This window comes from Pagrus major, chromosome 2, assembly GCF_040436345.1.
Source record: "Pagrus major chromosome 2, Pma_NU_1.0".
NCBI classification, from domain to species: Eukaryota; Metazoa; Chordata; class Actinopteri; order Spariformes; family Sparidae; genus Pagrus; species Pagrus major.
The window spans coordinates 5925189-5942136 of NC_133216.1; the positions used below are offsets into that span (position 1 = coordinate 5925189).

At 39.9% G+C, this 16948-nt stretch overlaps 2 protein-coding genes across 2 annotated transcripts in view; one reads left to right on the forward strand and one right to left on the reverse strand.

Annotated features, from left to right (window-relative positions):
- The first annotated feature begins 11817 nt into the window (after window positions 1-11817).
- ttc36 (tetratricopeptide repeat domain 36) lies at window positions 11818-14520 on the forward strand. Its single transcript, XM_073490673.1, has 3 exons — window positions 11818-11978; window positions 12211-12399; window positions 14192-14520. The coding sequence occupies exons 1-3, from the start codon at window positions 11873-11875 to the stop codon at window positions 14458-14460; spliced, it is 564 nt and encodes a 187-aa protein (XP_073346774.1). The 5' UTR covers window positions 11818-11872; the 3' UTR covers window positions 14461-14520.
- An 836-nt stretch (window positions 14521-15356) lies between these two features.
- Window positions 15357-16948, reverse strand: part of LOC141011943 (F-box only protein 40) — a 38129-nt gene continuing 36537 nt past the window's right edge. Inside the window, exon 4 of the mRNA XM_073485302.1 lies at window positions 15357-15539. Coding sequence (XP_073341403.1) covers window positions 15357-15539 — 183 coding nt within the window. The remainder of the gene's footprint in view (window positions 15540-16948) is intronic.

The window sequence follows — 16948 nt, forward strand, 5'->3', positions numbered from 1 at the left end:
ACGACAGCATTTTATATTTATTTCCTTTGACTGCTGGTGCAGGTATGATGTCACCGTAGATAACAATTGGTGCTATATTGTTGTTTTTTGATTATTCATCTAATTATTATTGACGGCCATCTGTCATACAGTTGAGATACGATCATGAACAATTGCACTGTTACTAAATTCATGTAAAAACTCACAGGCTGACTGAATATTCAATTGTGCTAGCTCTTTAAACTGACACTGTTTATTTCAGTGTGCCTCGAGTTCTGCACCCGCCAAATGTTACTCTTTCCACCAAAGATACCCTGAATACTATCCAAACGTCAGCTAGTCCTTGCAGCACAGTGGGAGACTCATACTCATGCTTATAAAGCCAGACTGAGCTGTCAGATGAGAGGAGGAAAAACATTGATTGAATAGCTGTATGTGTGCGCACTGTCAATGTGGTGGAAAAAAGGATAATACCTGCATTATGCAGAAATTCAGAAATTCAATATCAAAATTTTATTTGCCTCATAAATAGGATGCAGCTGGTATTTTAACTCAAGGGCTCAGTACAGAAAAAATACAACAGATAATCCACCATAAAAATATAGTGAGAATATTACAGTACAACAGAAAAATAAAGATAAAGCATCTTTGAGGCCAAATGTAGAGACTGAAAGTGAATGTGTGCATTATTTGTCCATCTATCATTTCTTCCTATTTCTTCATGGACAAATTGTAATGAGATTCCTGTTTGCGACACTGCCTCTAACTATGATATACTGAATAATCCGCAGCAGGTTCCACATGCAGGTACATCATCTGAGATCGATGTTAACAACTTATAGGAGGTAAGTGTTGCCAAAGAAAGTGCAGTAACTGAGCTCCACACACTCCTTTGTGTTACTCAGAAGAAGCTGAGGCCGAGCGCTCTGGGTATTCCTTTCTCACTGATTTCAGCAGGGCAGTGACTTTTTGAACACATGGTGGCATATCTCTGGTCCCCAGTGGATAAAATTCAGAGGGTTTTCTTCCCTTGGCTTTGAGCTACTTTGGCTTCATCAGGAAGGGCCAGTATTAGTTTGAACTGAATGTCACGCCTCAGCAGTGCAGACCCTTTTCATGCAGCGGGAGCTTCAGCAGACTGTAATGCACGCAGGTGCTGCATTATTGCACCAAAAAGGGAATGGTCAAATGTTCCCCAACCGTAGGATTTTACACAATACTGCTGGCATAAGCTGTGTGGTCAGATCGTGGAGTGGCTCCATGACTCAGCCATGCTTTTTTCCAGACAAACAGCTGTTGGTTTAGCCTTGTTTGACTGGGACTGAAAATTAATGATTTCAAACATTTGAAAGACTTTGGCCCCTTTCAGACAGAATCAGGTTGTGCAGCGGGGTGGGAGTGTCATTCCATGGCCGGTTTGTTTGAAATCAATTTGCCATCTGCCATTAAACAACGGAGAAGCTGTTATGTTTCTCTGCTAGTAGCATGCTTTGTAGCATCCGAGGAGTAAATGTTTTTTTGTCCAAAAAAATAATGATCAACAACCAGGATTTTAGGCATATTATTACAGTGGCTTTTAAAGTGGTGCACAATACCAAACTGAGTGAATCCAAGTGAAGCATAACGTTACACAAAGAAATGTAAATTTAGCATTTAGCCACGCTAATACACCTGCATAGTACGCCTGCAGCTAACCCGTCCTACTCTGCTTCTGATCAGCAGATCAGACCAATGCTATAGTAAGATTATCATACCAATCCTATAGTGATTGTCGGCATCGACAGGTGAGAAAACACACCTTGACATTCAATAAATAACCAGCATGCAAGACCTGTCATTACGTTACACTCCATTCATTGTGTTTTTGGTCATTTATGCTGCTTGTCTGATAGCAAGCTGACATGATGGCTACCACAATGTGACGCTGGGTTGCGTTTCTCAAAATGTAGATTCTGTTTCGACTTTTTCGCAGCCTTTGTTTTTTTCAGCACCCCCTGCAGTCAGTATGTGTCAATTCAAGTAATCTGGGAGTGACAATGGGCTTTGGTGGCCTTTTTACATTCAGACTATAGATTGCACCTTTAAATTGTATGGTAACACAAGACAGATTGTGAGTAGCAGCACAGTTGAAGCATTATAAGGCCACTCTCCCCCTACCACCACACATAAATACATACACACACACACACACACACACACTGTCCCTCCAAACCCACAATCAAATTCCAACATCTGCAAAGCATTCCCAGCAGGCCTTAAACGTTACGTTAGCCTGGGGAAATCTATAAGATTGGCTCACCTCACTAGTTTTACTTTTGTTCTCAAGCTTCAGTGTGTTGTTTTCTATCAGCTGGTGAGCGGTGGCACAACACCTCAAACAAAGCAGCCTGCTCCACTTAAATCCCTCTGTTTTTGCCCACGTAAACCATAAATCATCCATGGTTCGTTATGACAGTTCCGGCTACGCTCCACCACATTACTTTGGGAAAACATTACAGTAACATGTCCAGATATCCCAAATCCTAAAATTGCTATTTGGTTTTATTTGTTTTGTTTCTCCTCAGTGCCTCAGTTGATGCAATCATGGTTTTAATCGTGGTTGGCTGGTTGGAAGAGTGAGTGATTGAGTGTGTGAGTGTGAGTGTGCGGAAGCCAATTCAGATTTTTGTTGTCACATCCTTAGAGGCAGAGCTGCTCTTCAGATACCAATCAATCTAGTTTTATAGCTGTTTTATGTCTTGTTCTACACACTGTTACAATGTCCTTCAGTTTCAGTGTGTTGAACCAACACTCAATGACCATTTTTAGGGAGGAATTTGTCTTAACTGTTAAAAATTTGCTGATATAACCATGTAAGGGCTGTAACTGAACTGCTGTTGTTCAATTAGAATACAATACGTGCTTTGTGTAAGAAATGCATGTGTTGCAATTTTCATGCAGTTCAGCCTGAGGGCAACCATAATTTAGTTGTCCAAGTGTTAAAATAAAGATTTAAACTATTATTATATATAGTTTTCTTTCTTTTGGATACATATTACAGCAAACTCAGTAAACATACAGTATGCCTGTATCTGTGCCACTCACCACTCTCTACAACCGTAACCCAGACAATAAATATAGGACAGTGAGCCACTAAATTTAACACTGGCCTATTAAATACTGCAACAACTTTTGACAATTTTAAAACCTACTGCCCTGGGGTCAAACACCATCTTTTCAGTTTTCTTCACATTCAAAATGCGGTGGTTGTCTATCTGCAAGTGGTATGATGATGTAACAAACTAACAAATTAGGATAGTGTCATCAGCGTATTTAAGTGTGTAGTTATCAGCTCACACACCCATTTGTGCACAATGTGAACAGCACTGGAGAGCTCGCACAATGCTCAGGTGCCTGTACTGATTGATTTGGGGTCAGAGAGGGTGTTGTTGACCTTTATGTGATGGATACGATCTGTCAGGAAAGACTGGTGCCATTTAAAAATAAAACGATTGATACTCATCTGCTTCTTTTTCTTGAATCAATAGATAAGGCTGAGGGGCGTTCAAAGCTGAACTAAGATCAACAAAAGGCAGTCGTGCATAAGCTTTGGCGTCTTCTGAATGCTTAAAGATCAGGAGGTTGATGCTGTTAAGAGCTTTGTCTAAGTCTCAGACTAGAACAAAGAAGCTCACTGTCAGAATTACAGTTTCTACAAATGTGTAGTGTTTGCTCCAGTTGTTACTTGTTGATGGTTATTTTAAGTGCTTTATCGTAATAACTTGTTTCAGCTTCTTGAAGACGTTTCACCTCTCATCCAAGAGGCTCCAGTTGTTACTCACAAACACACGGATGCCTCCAATCCTGTCCCTCTCCAACAATTTGTTTGTCTGTCCACGGAGACAGTCTAATAGTATCCCATTATTTTAAGTTTGAATTAAAACTGCAGTCATTTACGGTGCATAAACTGATAAGTGTGAAACCAAACTGCACTAACAATACAAGCAAGGAATAAACTACACTGAGAATTATGATGGATCCCACTACATGCAACATCCTATTGTAGGAGACAGTTGAACCGTTAGCTACGCATTTCCACATTCCCCCACAGGGGGTGCCATGTTACGTGTTTATAAATTCACAAAATGTCATAAAACACTTAATATACAGTAAATGCTGTCGCCTTGGTCCTGGGGCAAACTGGAGTAAGCGCACATGGCCTATAGACGAATCCAGCAACCGATTTGTGTATTCTCCCTAGATAGCCGTTGCTTTCATATTTTATTTTTATGTGTAGATGAAAATATGACTAATATTACAGCCTGGAAGCGCATAACCAGCCGTTATTAGCAGCACATAAAGTCATCAGGATGAATGGCTAACATTTCCCCCGCATGTCTATGGCAAACAAGACAGAAAATAGTGTGTAGTTATTGTGCTGCAGCACAAAGGGTCTTGCTTAAGGTTCTCTATAAAAGGAGCACATTGTTTATTTGCTTAACCTCGGGCACCTCTGCAGTTATTCCCCGTCTCTCCACAGAGCGGATTACTTTGTTTTAATCCAGCTCAGAGTGCCCCCGCACAGCATGCGATAGTCCTTCGTCATCATAGCAGGCCAGGTATCGACACACGGGCCCCTGTTTACCTCCATAGGGCAGAGGGATTAGGAGCACAAGCTTTGATGTCAGATTCACAGACAGAAGTGGAGCAAAGCTAAAGCCTCTCAGGGTTATTATGATATCCAAGTCCATTTCTTTACCAGACGTTATGACGCAGCGGGAGACCAGAGGAGAAGAAAAGGAATATATGGATGACCAAATGCAGATTTTTTATTATCTCATATTATTATTTAATATTTTATTAATTCTTTGGGATGTTTATAAGATTCCACCAGGAGATTTTATGGTCGCTCGTCTTAACAAAACGTCCATCGTGTCTGCTAAACAGCTAATGAGTAATAATGTTGTTTCACTCACAATTAGCACTTCAGTAAATGCCGTTCCATTATTTATTCTCTGCTGCTGCAGTCTGATTTAATCTATCTATTGTCCTTGTAATTGCTCAGAGGAAATACAAAGGATGTGTTCCTTGCTGTATGTAGGTATTAGTTTCTTCAGCAGTGCTACCACTGAGGGTCAGTGTGTTTTGATTGTGTCTTAATTTCCCTCTTGGCCTACAGCAGAAGAAACTCTCAGTTCTTGGTTTTGGAGTCTGTAAACACAGCCAATGTGTTTTCCTATTGACATAATCACGTTGAGTGGTGCTGATGCAGTGACATTTGCAGTAATAGGAGACTGATAATCCTCACACAATTGCCTCTCCACTTTTGCACTATGGGGGAGGCCATGGGGGGCACACTGTGCTTCTGCAGAAAATCTGCTGCTTACCGAGTGACCGTGGACATGATAGCCTAGCCCTCACTCTTTAACTCTTATTACCCTGTGGAAAATGGGAGTCCTGCAGGATCAAACCGCCTGTGCTGACTGTGGTGAATGGAGAGCGAGAGGCCCAGCAGAAATAAAAGCAGCAAGAGCTCTCTCAAGTGGTAAAGAAAGAAAACTTCTCTCTGCCCAGCAATCAGGAAGCTCTTTTTTTTAATCCTCTTGGATTTTTATCATCCAGGCAAATAACTCTACTGTGTAAGGTTTTTAATTGCCTTTTTAAAACCTTGCAGTAATTTGTCCTGATCAGATTTTCTTCTCACGGCTAAATTAAGTCTGAGAATGGCTGTAGAATATAGAATGGCAGCAGTACAGCAGTAGAAGTTTAAATTAGATACTTAAAACCTGCAGCATTAGTCATGCAGGTATCATCAAGGCTTATTATTTTCTTGCAAGATGAGTCTTTAAAGTATCACATATCCTGCTGCATACACACACACTGTGCAATCCTATTATATGAAGCTTGACTTTATGGAGTGAGAGTCAGAATATATTTATAGCAATGTGAGAATATTGAAATCTTGAGAATCCAGCGTGCATTGATGAAATCGAATCTATAGTTCTACACAGTTGTATCCTTGTCATCAACATGATAGTCTTCTGAATTCCCAGGCTTATTCCTAATGTTCCAATGCTTCAGTTGTATTAACGTTTGCCTGATAATTAATAAAATTTATATTTTTTATCTATCTATCTATCTATCTATCTATCTATCTATCTATCTATCTATCTATCTATCTATCTATCTATCTATCTATCTGTCTGTCTGTCTGTCTGTCTGTCTGTCTGTCTGTCTATCTATCTTTTCCTATTGTATTTTGTAGATTATATCCTTGTGTGGCCTGTTTTACTTTCCACTTCCTGTCTTTGTCTTTTTCCCGCCCTTTTCTGAATGGACCTGTGTTCATAAGTTAATAAGGTGTTTTCCTTCACTCTTTGTTGGTTCGGCTTCGTCTCTCTCATTAACTTGGCTCTGTTTAGCTCCTTGTGTTCCCTCTGTGCTCCTGTCTGTGTTCCCAGGGCTCCATTGGTTGTAGTTGTGTATTGTTGTACTTCATTAGTTTTCAGTTGTGCCCCTCCCTGCCTCTTCTGTTCTGTCACCTGCCAGTTTTGTTCTTTGGATTACTCATGCCTGGATATTTTATGATGTCACCTGAGCTCTGGGAACTTCCGTGAACCATTTGTTTTTTTAATAACAATAACAAAAGTACTCAGCTGATTAACTGATCATGAAAAAATGTATTTGTAGCAGCCACTGCTACGCTTGAACTTAAGTTTTAAACAATGGCGGACATCCAAAAGTACTGGAAATGATGTCCTTCACCAGTTTCTCTGGCAGTGGAACATTAGATATTGACAGTGAATATTGACAATATATGTTATTTATACAAAGTCATATTTTTTTTCTGCATTGTGACTGTATGTCTCTGTATGTTCGGCAGCTTCTATGAAGGAAAGATCTTTCACCTTCACTGCTTCACTGTTAAGACTGCTGTCTTAACTAAACTGCGGTTATATAAAATGAACTGCACTCCACATCAAAAGCACTTCCCTTGCCTCAAGCCTTATGTGAATAAATATCTTACCTCTCTTTCAAAAGGCATGAATTATCAGCATACGGCACCGCATCTATTTCTTACCGACGCCACCATTTGGCCCTGTTATTCTCATTTTCAAGGCAACTTACCAAACAAGATTGTGTGAGACTGCAAATTCATATTTTCACTCTAAAAAAAAAACGACTGACTTAACTGTAGCTGGGGTCAAAACACACACACCAGCCCACATCCATAAGTCAGTCACATCTCTACTGATGTCTCTATTACAAAGAATGGATGCATGGTGAATAATGCATGCTCTCTGTTACTGTAGCTCATACCCTACAGCATCTTAGAAACATTTTCTGAATTTCTAAGTTTGCATTATACAATGTCCAGCAAAAACACAAAGCCTAGAACCTATTCTTACTGAGAACTGCATAAAAATGTCAGTGAACTGAGGACCATTTCTTAACAAACTTTGTGTTCCAGCTGCTTCAACATCAGGCCTGCCTTATCCGTTTAAAAGTCCCAAAAGCCTGTACCTCCACAAGCTCTCTCTTGTTCCAGATCACTGCTGACAGTAATTGGAAACAACTGTAAAAAAAGCTTTGAGGTGGAACCATTTTCATCTGCTCACTTACACACATTTGCTGGAGATAGTTTGCAGTTATGGGAACTATGACAAGCTGCAGTGTTTCCATGTTCGATTGTACCGTTTTGATCAATCTCACCTGTATTCATATCACTTACTTCGCTTTCCCCCTGTGGAGAATTCTGTTGTTCCCCGCCACTCTTATCTGCCATTTGTTACACGGTAAAAAACACTATTTTTCAAACTGTTTTTTCTCTGGCTCCGTACTTGTGTCTGTCGCCGTTGAGATCCCTACAGAGCCAGTGCTCTTCATTTCACAACTGCAGTTTAAGTATACACTGATTTTCTCCTGATTCTGTGATGTCTTTCCTGTCATCTGTCATCTAACTTCCCTTTTTGGAAGATTTATTTCATTTTCTGTTTTGCTATTCTAAATAAAACACCTAAAACGGGCCTTGATTAACACAAGCGTATCTAACAAGTGTAAAAATGTACCAAATTACAGCATGCTTTGTTTTTTCATGTAGATATGCACTGCACAGATTTCCTGTGCATTGTAATAAAACACTACAGTTTGCACCATAGATTAACATTGTATACTGTCAAAACACTGTTGCCAACACCTCAGGCTTGCTGTGTGTACACTTAAAATACTACAGTTTACATCAGTGGTACCCAACTGTTTTCCTCAATCAAGACAATGTCTTTTTGAGTTCCCCCATCGCAGCTTGAGATGTGAGCAGTTTAACCAAAGAGGGATTTTTTCCTCCTCAGACTGTTTCATTTGAATAATCTTTTGATTCTGCAGAGATATAGCTATCTGGTATTTCACAGGGAGACGAAGCAAAGATCAGAGGAAAGTGTTCACTGTGTTTAGTAATAATTTAACATCTTTATCCAACCCTGTCATATAGAAATTGTGTTTCTATACAATGAAATCTTTTGATCCAAATAATCATTGTGTATCTTACAATCCAGTAATTACCCCTGAAGATATACTTCACCACTTAAATATTAAGTTTGCACCATAGATATGTATACAACTGCTTAAGTCTAATTCCACTGGGCAAACAGAAAAGGGCTGGTACCAAACTCAGTACTTTTAAGAGTACTGACCAAACTACATTGGTATTATTTACTCACATTTACATTAAATCAATCAAGAAATACGTTGGAGTAACATGTGAGACAGGGCAATACTCGCTGCAATATTAGTAATGCAAAACACAAAGCTGAGTCGGGCAACATGTCCGACCTGAGGAAACACCTGGTCAAACAAAAAGCATATTTAAAGCTAAAGAGTGAACTGTATTTGATAGCCTGCAAGCCAGCTGATAACACCTTCATCGCCATCTTTATGTGATTAATTAGCTCATTGGAGAAGATTTTGTTTGAGATATCTGATAACATCTTGGTTGACGTTATCTAGCGTTAGCCAGAATTCTGACACCGGCTGCGTCTGAAAGTCCTTACCAACATGCATGAAACAGATGAGATTTTTTTAGTACGTCCAAAACCTTAGTATAAAACCAATAGTACGTGAATTGCATACTATTTATGGGGAAATATTACAGTATGCACTGACAACAACAACAACATAACAGTGTCTGTGTTTCTTCTTCTTTGCTTTAGGCAGTGAGATGTTAATGTTAGAGAGAGTAAAGAACCGAAAAAAGGTGCTGTTGAGTACTGTTACCTTCCAGGTACAGTAGTGGTTCAAATAAGAGCACAAGACGTAATCACATGCTAAATGATGTAGTCACAGCACTGGCCTTCTTAAAGCATTCTTGCAAAATGGCTTCAGAGAAACCTGCAGGGCCAATCATCCCAAAAGAAGATAAGCCTCCCGTCATTATATCAACATCTGGAACTTGGCTGTTCTGCTCATAGCACCTAAACACATGTAACAAACTGTCAAAGACCAACCACACTGCTGTAAACCCCAGAACCAGAGCAACAAAATGAGGTTGATATAAACTGCATTTTATGAAAAGAGGTGGATACACAGAAACTGTGTTCATAAGAGCCTCAAACTGTGCAATAAAACCAAACAGAAGACCCACAAACATCCAGTCACCAAACTGTATCACACTGCATTCAGTTCCTGAAATATGTTTCTTACCTTTGGAAGAGCTTATATCAAGTCGTCAAAGTGCATCAACCTCTGGGTCAGTGGCGTCAGCAAAAATCTGAATTTGAGCCGTGATATTTCATCTGGATGTCTCCTGTAAGAGAGTCTGGTTATATTCTGCTGCCAGCAATGTACTAGTAAAGCAGTAAATCAAACCTATTGATGGTGAGTACATGAGCAATTCTCTTGGTACAGTTTGATTGTTCTGCAGGCAGCAATGCAACAGCGCAGGAGTAAGACAGCATAGTTTTCCTCCTACAACGGTGGTCCATATATCTGTCAGCCTTATTCTCAAAGGCTGCCATCATTAGCTGCCTCCAAGACTCCCTCAGTAATAGTTCCACATTGTTTAGGATGTGAAACAATATTGAAATCCTTGTAAAGACTGTCAGGTTGAAATTAATGAGTTGCTCCATTCACTGTAGCTTCCCTCTCACTCTTCAATCTGTCAATAGCAAACTGCTGCTGGCTATGTAGCTCTGGTTTCTGGCCCTAGTCTGAAGAGTTTTCTCTCGGTTTTATCCGTCTGACCTAGAGGTGGAGGAAATATCAAATATTTCACTGTAAGAAAGTTGACTATTGAGACTCATTCCCAACTCGTCAAGTATTGAAACTTTGTGTTGGTGGGTCAGGTCACCAATCCAAAGCTTCAGTATTTGACTGAACCAGACTCAAATTTCAACTTTTGTAGCAATTGGATCTTTAAGCAAAAATAGCAAAACCACACTGCAAAATACTCCATTACAACACTTTATTAAGTTTGACAGTATATTAGCTAAATGCACTTTGAGTGTAAAAAGTGGAAATACGCAATGCAGTATAATGCTGACTGTGAGTGTTTTGTAGAATTATATGGTTGGATTCATTTTACTGATATATCAGTTTGTCAACATGGAGCAAATTTGACCCATGATGTCCTGTTGAGAAGTAATGTTGCAGCACTACTGGTATTACAGTATGAACCTGGTATGAAAACTGATGGTCACCTTGTGCATTTGCTTATCGACAATGAATACCACTGTACCAATATGCCGTGATATTTTTTGAGACAATTATCGTACCTTGATAATCTAATACTTGTGCTTGCAACCCTATCGAGTTGTTTTACACCATGACAGTGCATCGCAGGCCTACGTGTGCAAGCTCAGGACGCACATTGTTCATTTTGTTAAGTGTCAAGTGAAGTCAAAAGCTAAATGTTTGCTTCTGAATTCTGGTGAAGGTATACATTATAGAATTAAAAGGAAATACTTCAATTACCTCAAATGAGTACACTACTTCATTACATTTACACACCTGTTGTAGCATTTCAAAAGCTAGTCGCAATTAGCTAGCAGCGCCTGACGATGGCTCTACTAGTCTACTATCTTGGCTGCTGCTGACGGGGGTTACACAGCTCTTGTTACTATTTTTTCACGGACAAAATTAATTCAAATAACAGGCACATTTTGATTCCACCTGTCCAGTTTCTAGATGGCTAACGTATCCAAGTGAAGCATTAGCCTACAATAGCTAAAGACATTTGAAGCTTAAAAGGTTGTTTATTAGATACAACTGTAAAATACAAACCCACCAGAGTGAACACGAACTTCTCAGAAACACATGAACCATATCCATGCGTCCAGTAGAGTTCAGGTGAAGTCCATTCAACTCCAACCTATTCAAAATCCAAGATGGTGGATAGTTTCAGGCTTACTCACTTGCTAAAGTAAGCATGGTGCTCAGTGCTGCCACCTGTGGCCTTCTCATGAAGGTTTACTTTCATCAGTCTTTCTGGGAAACTGTCCATATTTTCTGCTAAACTGGTATCTGCTACCTACTGTCCCGTGGGCATCTCTTAATTTTAAACAAACAATATTTATTTTGTCACTGGGGTTTTCACAGCATGCTCAAACGTTTTCATCCCTTTGCACTGAGCAGGAATCATCTAATAAATGTTTGAGATCATTTTCACTCTGTCTCCATTTTCCCTTCTAACAGCAGCTCTGTGTTTATCCCTGGCCTGCATTTTTGAGTTAACCAGATACAGATGTGCTCAGTGCAGGCAAATCTCAAAGTCCACCTCTGCTGCCACCCCCTTCTTTGATTGGCTGGTGGAAATGGCAGAAGTAAGGGGAGGAAGAACTCTCCACCCAGCTGTAATTTAGGTGTCAGGATTTTCTCTTTTTTGCCATCTTTTTTGCCTGCTTTCTTCACAGATACTGGCAAGATGGCCTCGGCACATGACAGAGCTGTACTCCAAGCTATATTCAACCCCAGCACCCCCTTTGGAGACATCCCTGGCCTGAACCAAGAGGAGGAATTAATTGATGATGGTGAGCGTGTGCCTCTGACTTGATGTGTCTCTACATATCATGTCACAGCTTTTTATGTTTATCATTTCACAGCATATTGAATTTATTTGAACGCATCCCATTCCTGGACTAAAAAAAAACATGACATTTTAATCCAAGTTGATTTCTGGGTGACATTTCTGTGTTTTCCTTGCCACGGTACCTGTCAATTGAGTTTGAGTGCTTTTTCAACCTGTTTATCTCCCCCTGCCAGACAGTGGCTTTGACACGGAGTTGCTGAAGCAAGTGAAAGAGTTGGAGACGCAGGGTGTCTCTGCAGCAGAGGCTGGGGATTTGCAAGCTGCACTTCAACTGTTCAGCCAGGCAATCCAGATCCTGCCTCAGCGAGCCTCAGCCTATAACAACCGGGCACAGACCCTGCGGCTGCAGGGAAACACAGCAGGTACATGCCACAAATTCAATAAGAACCCCTTCCAGACACGGCAGTGTGCCGACATATCAGACTGTCGAGTCTGAGGCCAGCGTGACACCTTATCAGACCTGTGTCTGTCTGATGCACTGTCAACAGTGTTACAGTACAGGCTCTGATTTAGCCCCATGTTAGAGCTGTCTGTCACAGAGTGGCAGGGTTGTATAAACTGAATATACATGGAGTTTAGTCATATCTTCCATGTCTTAAGGTTTAAGATTTCCTTGTGTGCTTTAATGAAATGAACAAATGACAAAATGACAGATGTAACAAGTTGTAGCCAAAGCTCGTGTTGTAATCTTTTTGGCACGTGTGACTATGCTGTTATGTTTTTCTACTCCCAGGAGATCACTTTGTCAATCCCACCTTGCACTCAATAACAGCATTTTACTTGCTTCGTCTCTAAAGTCTCTGAAATTGGAGTTTCTATTTATAACTGGTGCTTTTTTCAATTTGTCTGTTACCTGATGCCAGTCGTTGTTCATGCCGACTAACAAGATCTTCTGAATATTCCAGACACATTCCTACCTGAAAGTGTGAGCACTGCCTGAATCACTGCTGTGTTACAGATTAGCAAATTAATACTGTAGTCTTAGTATGTCATGGTTCATCTCTTGAAAACAGGACATGTATTGAGAATATACATGACACAACTGAGACTGCTGCTATACTTTTTTGATTCATGAAAAACAACAGATTGTTCGGCTATATTCAGTGATGGAATGTAATAACTACATTTACTCAAGTGCTGTACTTTAATACAATTTTGAGGTACTTGTACTTTACTTTAGTATTTAAATTCCTGCTATTTATACTTCCACTGGCATCAAATATTGGACTTTATTCTCTACTACATTTATTTGATAACTTTAGTTACTGGTTACTTTGCAGATTACATGCTGCATCAGAGCCAAATCACAAAAATCACAAAAAAGCTAATTATCTGATCTGATAATCAGTCGACCCATATTATACAATATAAACATACATGCAATTATATGTAGAATCATTTTAAAGGATACTTAATAAGTAAATCTATTGCCAGAAAATTACTTTTGATACTTGAATGTACTACAAGGAACTTTGACCTGGTTGTGGAAGTGGTTGCGACCTACATAAGCAAATTAGATCATCAGCTAAAAAGTTGCCCATTTCTATATAATGATTACAGATATTCTTAGTGTTCGTCACCAGGTCAGATTCCCACTTATGCATGTTGGATAAAATTAAAAGTCCAGTTTGTCAGAATGTTTCATTCCCATCTCGACAACTACCCTCACTTTGGGATTGTAGGTCGGGTTGCCTGCAGGCCCAAAGCGTCAGTATTTGACGAGTTGGGAATGAAACTCAAAAATCAACTCTATTACAAATTAAGTCATAAAATTAAAACAATTTTTTATGTCTGGGTGCTGAGGATGAATAGAGGGGTCTCACAGGCTGTTCCTTGTAACAGCTTTAAGTACATTTGATATCAGATAGTCTCCTTTAATAATATTACTTAGTAATGATCATATGGATGACTAACTTTTACCAAAGTAATAAAGCTCGATGTACTTTTTACAACACTGGTTATTGTCTGATAATATTGGAAGGACTGTATATGCATCTATTTTTTGACTGCATTCTCTACAATACTTGGTTGCACAGTAGTTCAAATGACAATTCAGACTCCAAGCCCAGACTGAGTGGCCTGTTTAACATAACAAATTGAAAATCAACCTTCCCAGACATGTGGTTGTCTCACAGTGCTCTCCTCTCCTCTCAGGAGCGCTGGAGGACCTGGACCGAGCCATCTCTCTGAGCGGTGGCAGAGGACGGACAGCCTGCCAGGGGCTGGTGCAGAGGGGCCTTTTACGTAGATTAGCATGCCAGGATGATGAAGCCAGAGCAGATTTTGAGAAAGCAGCTGCACTCGGAAGTGAATTTGCTCGACAACAGGCTGTGTCTCTCAATCCGTATGCAGCCCTGTGCAACAAAATGCTATCGCAGGTGATCAACAAGCTACGCAACCCAGAGATGCAGGAGTTAATCTAGACAATGTGTTACTTTTACACCTTTTGTGTTTGTTTTTAATAAAAGACCTTTTTAATCTTCTTTCGTCGTTTTTTATTCCACTGACTGTGCTGCTGTAGAATAAATGAGGCCAACTGCATGTCAGTATACATGTATAATGTCAGTGACACACACAGATGACAGTCCCCTCCTTTCCTTAACAAAGGGCCGTCTAAATTAGAAACAAAACTGTCAGGGTTGTCATCACGAAGCATGCACAGCTGTGTTTAATCAAATATGACATACAGGACGTGATCCAGGTCATGTTCGGCGTTCAAATGCATGACTTCTTTTATGGTTCCACACAGACGACGTACTTCAGCATTTCCTCCAGTAGATGTCAGTCTCGTCATGTTGAAAACAACAGCTAAATTGGAAATAATGTTTTCACCACAAGAATGAAATAAGACAGAACAAACAACACAGTTCAGCTCAGGATGCCAAACATTTGCAAATTATCTGATATTACAGACATTATAACAGAGCACTCCTCTCAAACACCATATCATTCTGTGGATTTAGAGTCCTCGCGGGAGATTATTGTAGTTTCATCTTCTCTCAATAAAAACTTCTTAGATTAATCCATCTTTTTTGTGTACTAAGAGGCAAAATGATTTGAGGAGACGGTACAAGAAAATAGCAGTTCAGTAAATCACATCAAAATCTTCAGAAATTGCAGTTTATGCCAAATTGAATTCTTCACATATACAGTATCTGTCTGCTGGGCTCCAGCACATCGGTTCCTTCCTGTTTCTGTATATGCGGCGGCTTTATCCACTTCACAGTTTTGTGGATGCATATATATCAGGTCTGAGTGATTCTAAACATGGCATGGCTCTTGTTGTGGTTCGCCCACTGAGCTCAGGGACCGTGAGCATTTATCTTTTATGCTTCACTTCTGCATATTTGTCTCTGACCTCTCCCAGGCAGGCTAAGGCCACCGGCTCGCTGCGCTCCTCTCTCTGGTAGAAGGAGCAGGTTTTCAGGTGATCTGACATGGAGGGAGCGTTGCTGAAGCTCCATCTGTCCACAGAGGAGAACAGAGAGCTGAACTCCCAAACCTGTGAAACACAGAGACAGAGCTGAGGGAGGTGTAGGAGGCTGCTGTCATGGCATCTATCAAGTGTACTGCAGCTATAGCCATGAGGATGTATTCATGTATGATGTCCATGGAATCTGGATCACAGTGTATTTATATCACATGTCTATCCATTACAACTTATACAAATGATGCCCTTCATTTGGGAGCAAATACCCAGCTGTCAGCACACTGTCCTACCAGCACCTTGTTTCCATGAATGATCACATATCTGACTTGTTATGGTAGCACTGTGTTTACTGGCAGCCAGGCCTCAGGCCATTCCAATTCACTGATATCATCGGCACGCTCCGTGTCCCATGACCTCTGCAGCACAGAGATATAAAAATACACTGTTGTGCATTTATGTCACCTACATTAACTCCATGGTTTGTTTGTTTGTTTGTTTGTTTGTCTGCAGGATAAATCCTAAATCCTATCCACTTAACAGATGGGGGAAAGAATTGGTAGAGTAAGCCAAACAGCAAAAGCAAGACTGTTTTTAGATTATGGTAATCAAGTGGTAATTAAGGTTTGAGTTCATTTCTGTGAATCACAGACAGAAAACAACAATAACAACAACAACAACAACAACAAAATTTTCTGTATTGTTTTCCAACGTGCATGGCTGTTCGATGGGATAATTTGACACAAACTGCCAAAGCTCTCAAAAACATTCTCAACAATTCATCAATTAAAAGTGCACTATGTAGTTTTGGAAAAGAAATTTAGAAAGTCAGAAAAGCTAATGTTTACAATACTGATAAGGAAATACAAACTCAAAAATATGTTTTATTTCCATAACTGAATAAATAAGCTGTTCTCCGAGGAAAATAAGGTCCCCAGAACACTGTTGAAAGGTGGCAGGGTCCGCCACATTTAAACAAAGTAAAACAGTTTAAAATTGTGTTGTCCTTTAAGGTCAGTTCGTCTATTCAGTTTATTCAGACATGCAAACAAAGACAGTTTGTTTATTTTGTTTGTTTAGGCATGAAAATCAGTCAATGAAGATTCTTCTCTTCCGATTAAAATTTCTTCCCAAAAACTCCATGGTGCACCATTAATTGATAAGTTGTGAACCACTAAATTAATTGCAAACTATATTAATAATCAATTAATGAGTATTATGTTTGATAATACAAAAAGTCAAAACTCTCTGATCCCAGTGTCTCATGCAAATATGTTTTAGTTTCTTCGCTCGTCCGTGACAGTAAACTGAAACAAAACGAGACATTTGAGGACATCCTGTTGGGCGTTTGGGAAACACTGATCAACATTTCGCTACAGAAGCATGAACTTAAATGGCAATAGCTCAATGGTCATGGGTTCGAATCAGTTAAAATTCCATCCTGACAGTGCTCATGATTTCAGACAGGATGAGGATAATCTCCC

Coding starts and splice junctions, on each gene's coding strand:
- ttc36 (XM_073490673.1), top strand. CDS start 11,873: ATGGCCTCGGCACATGACAGAGCTGTACTCCAAGCTATATTCAACCCC. Junction 11,979..12,210: donor GGAGGAATTAATTGATGATG/GTGAGCGTGTGC, acceptor TCCCCCTGCCAG/ACAGTGGCTTTGACACGGAG. Junction 12,400..14,191: donor GCTGCAGGGAAACACAGCAG/GTACATGCCACA, acceptor CTCTCCTCTCAG/GAGCGCTGGAGGACCTGGAC.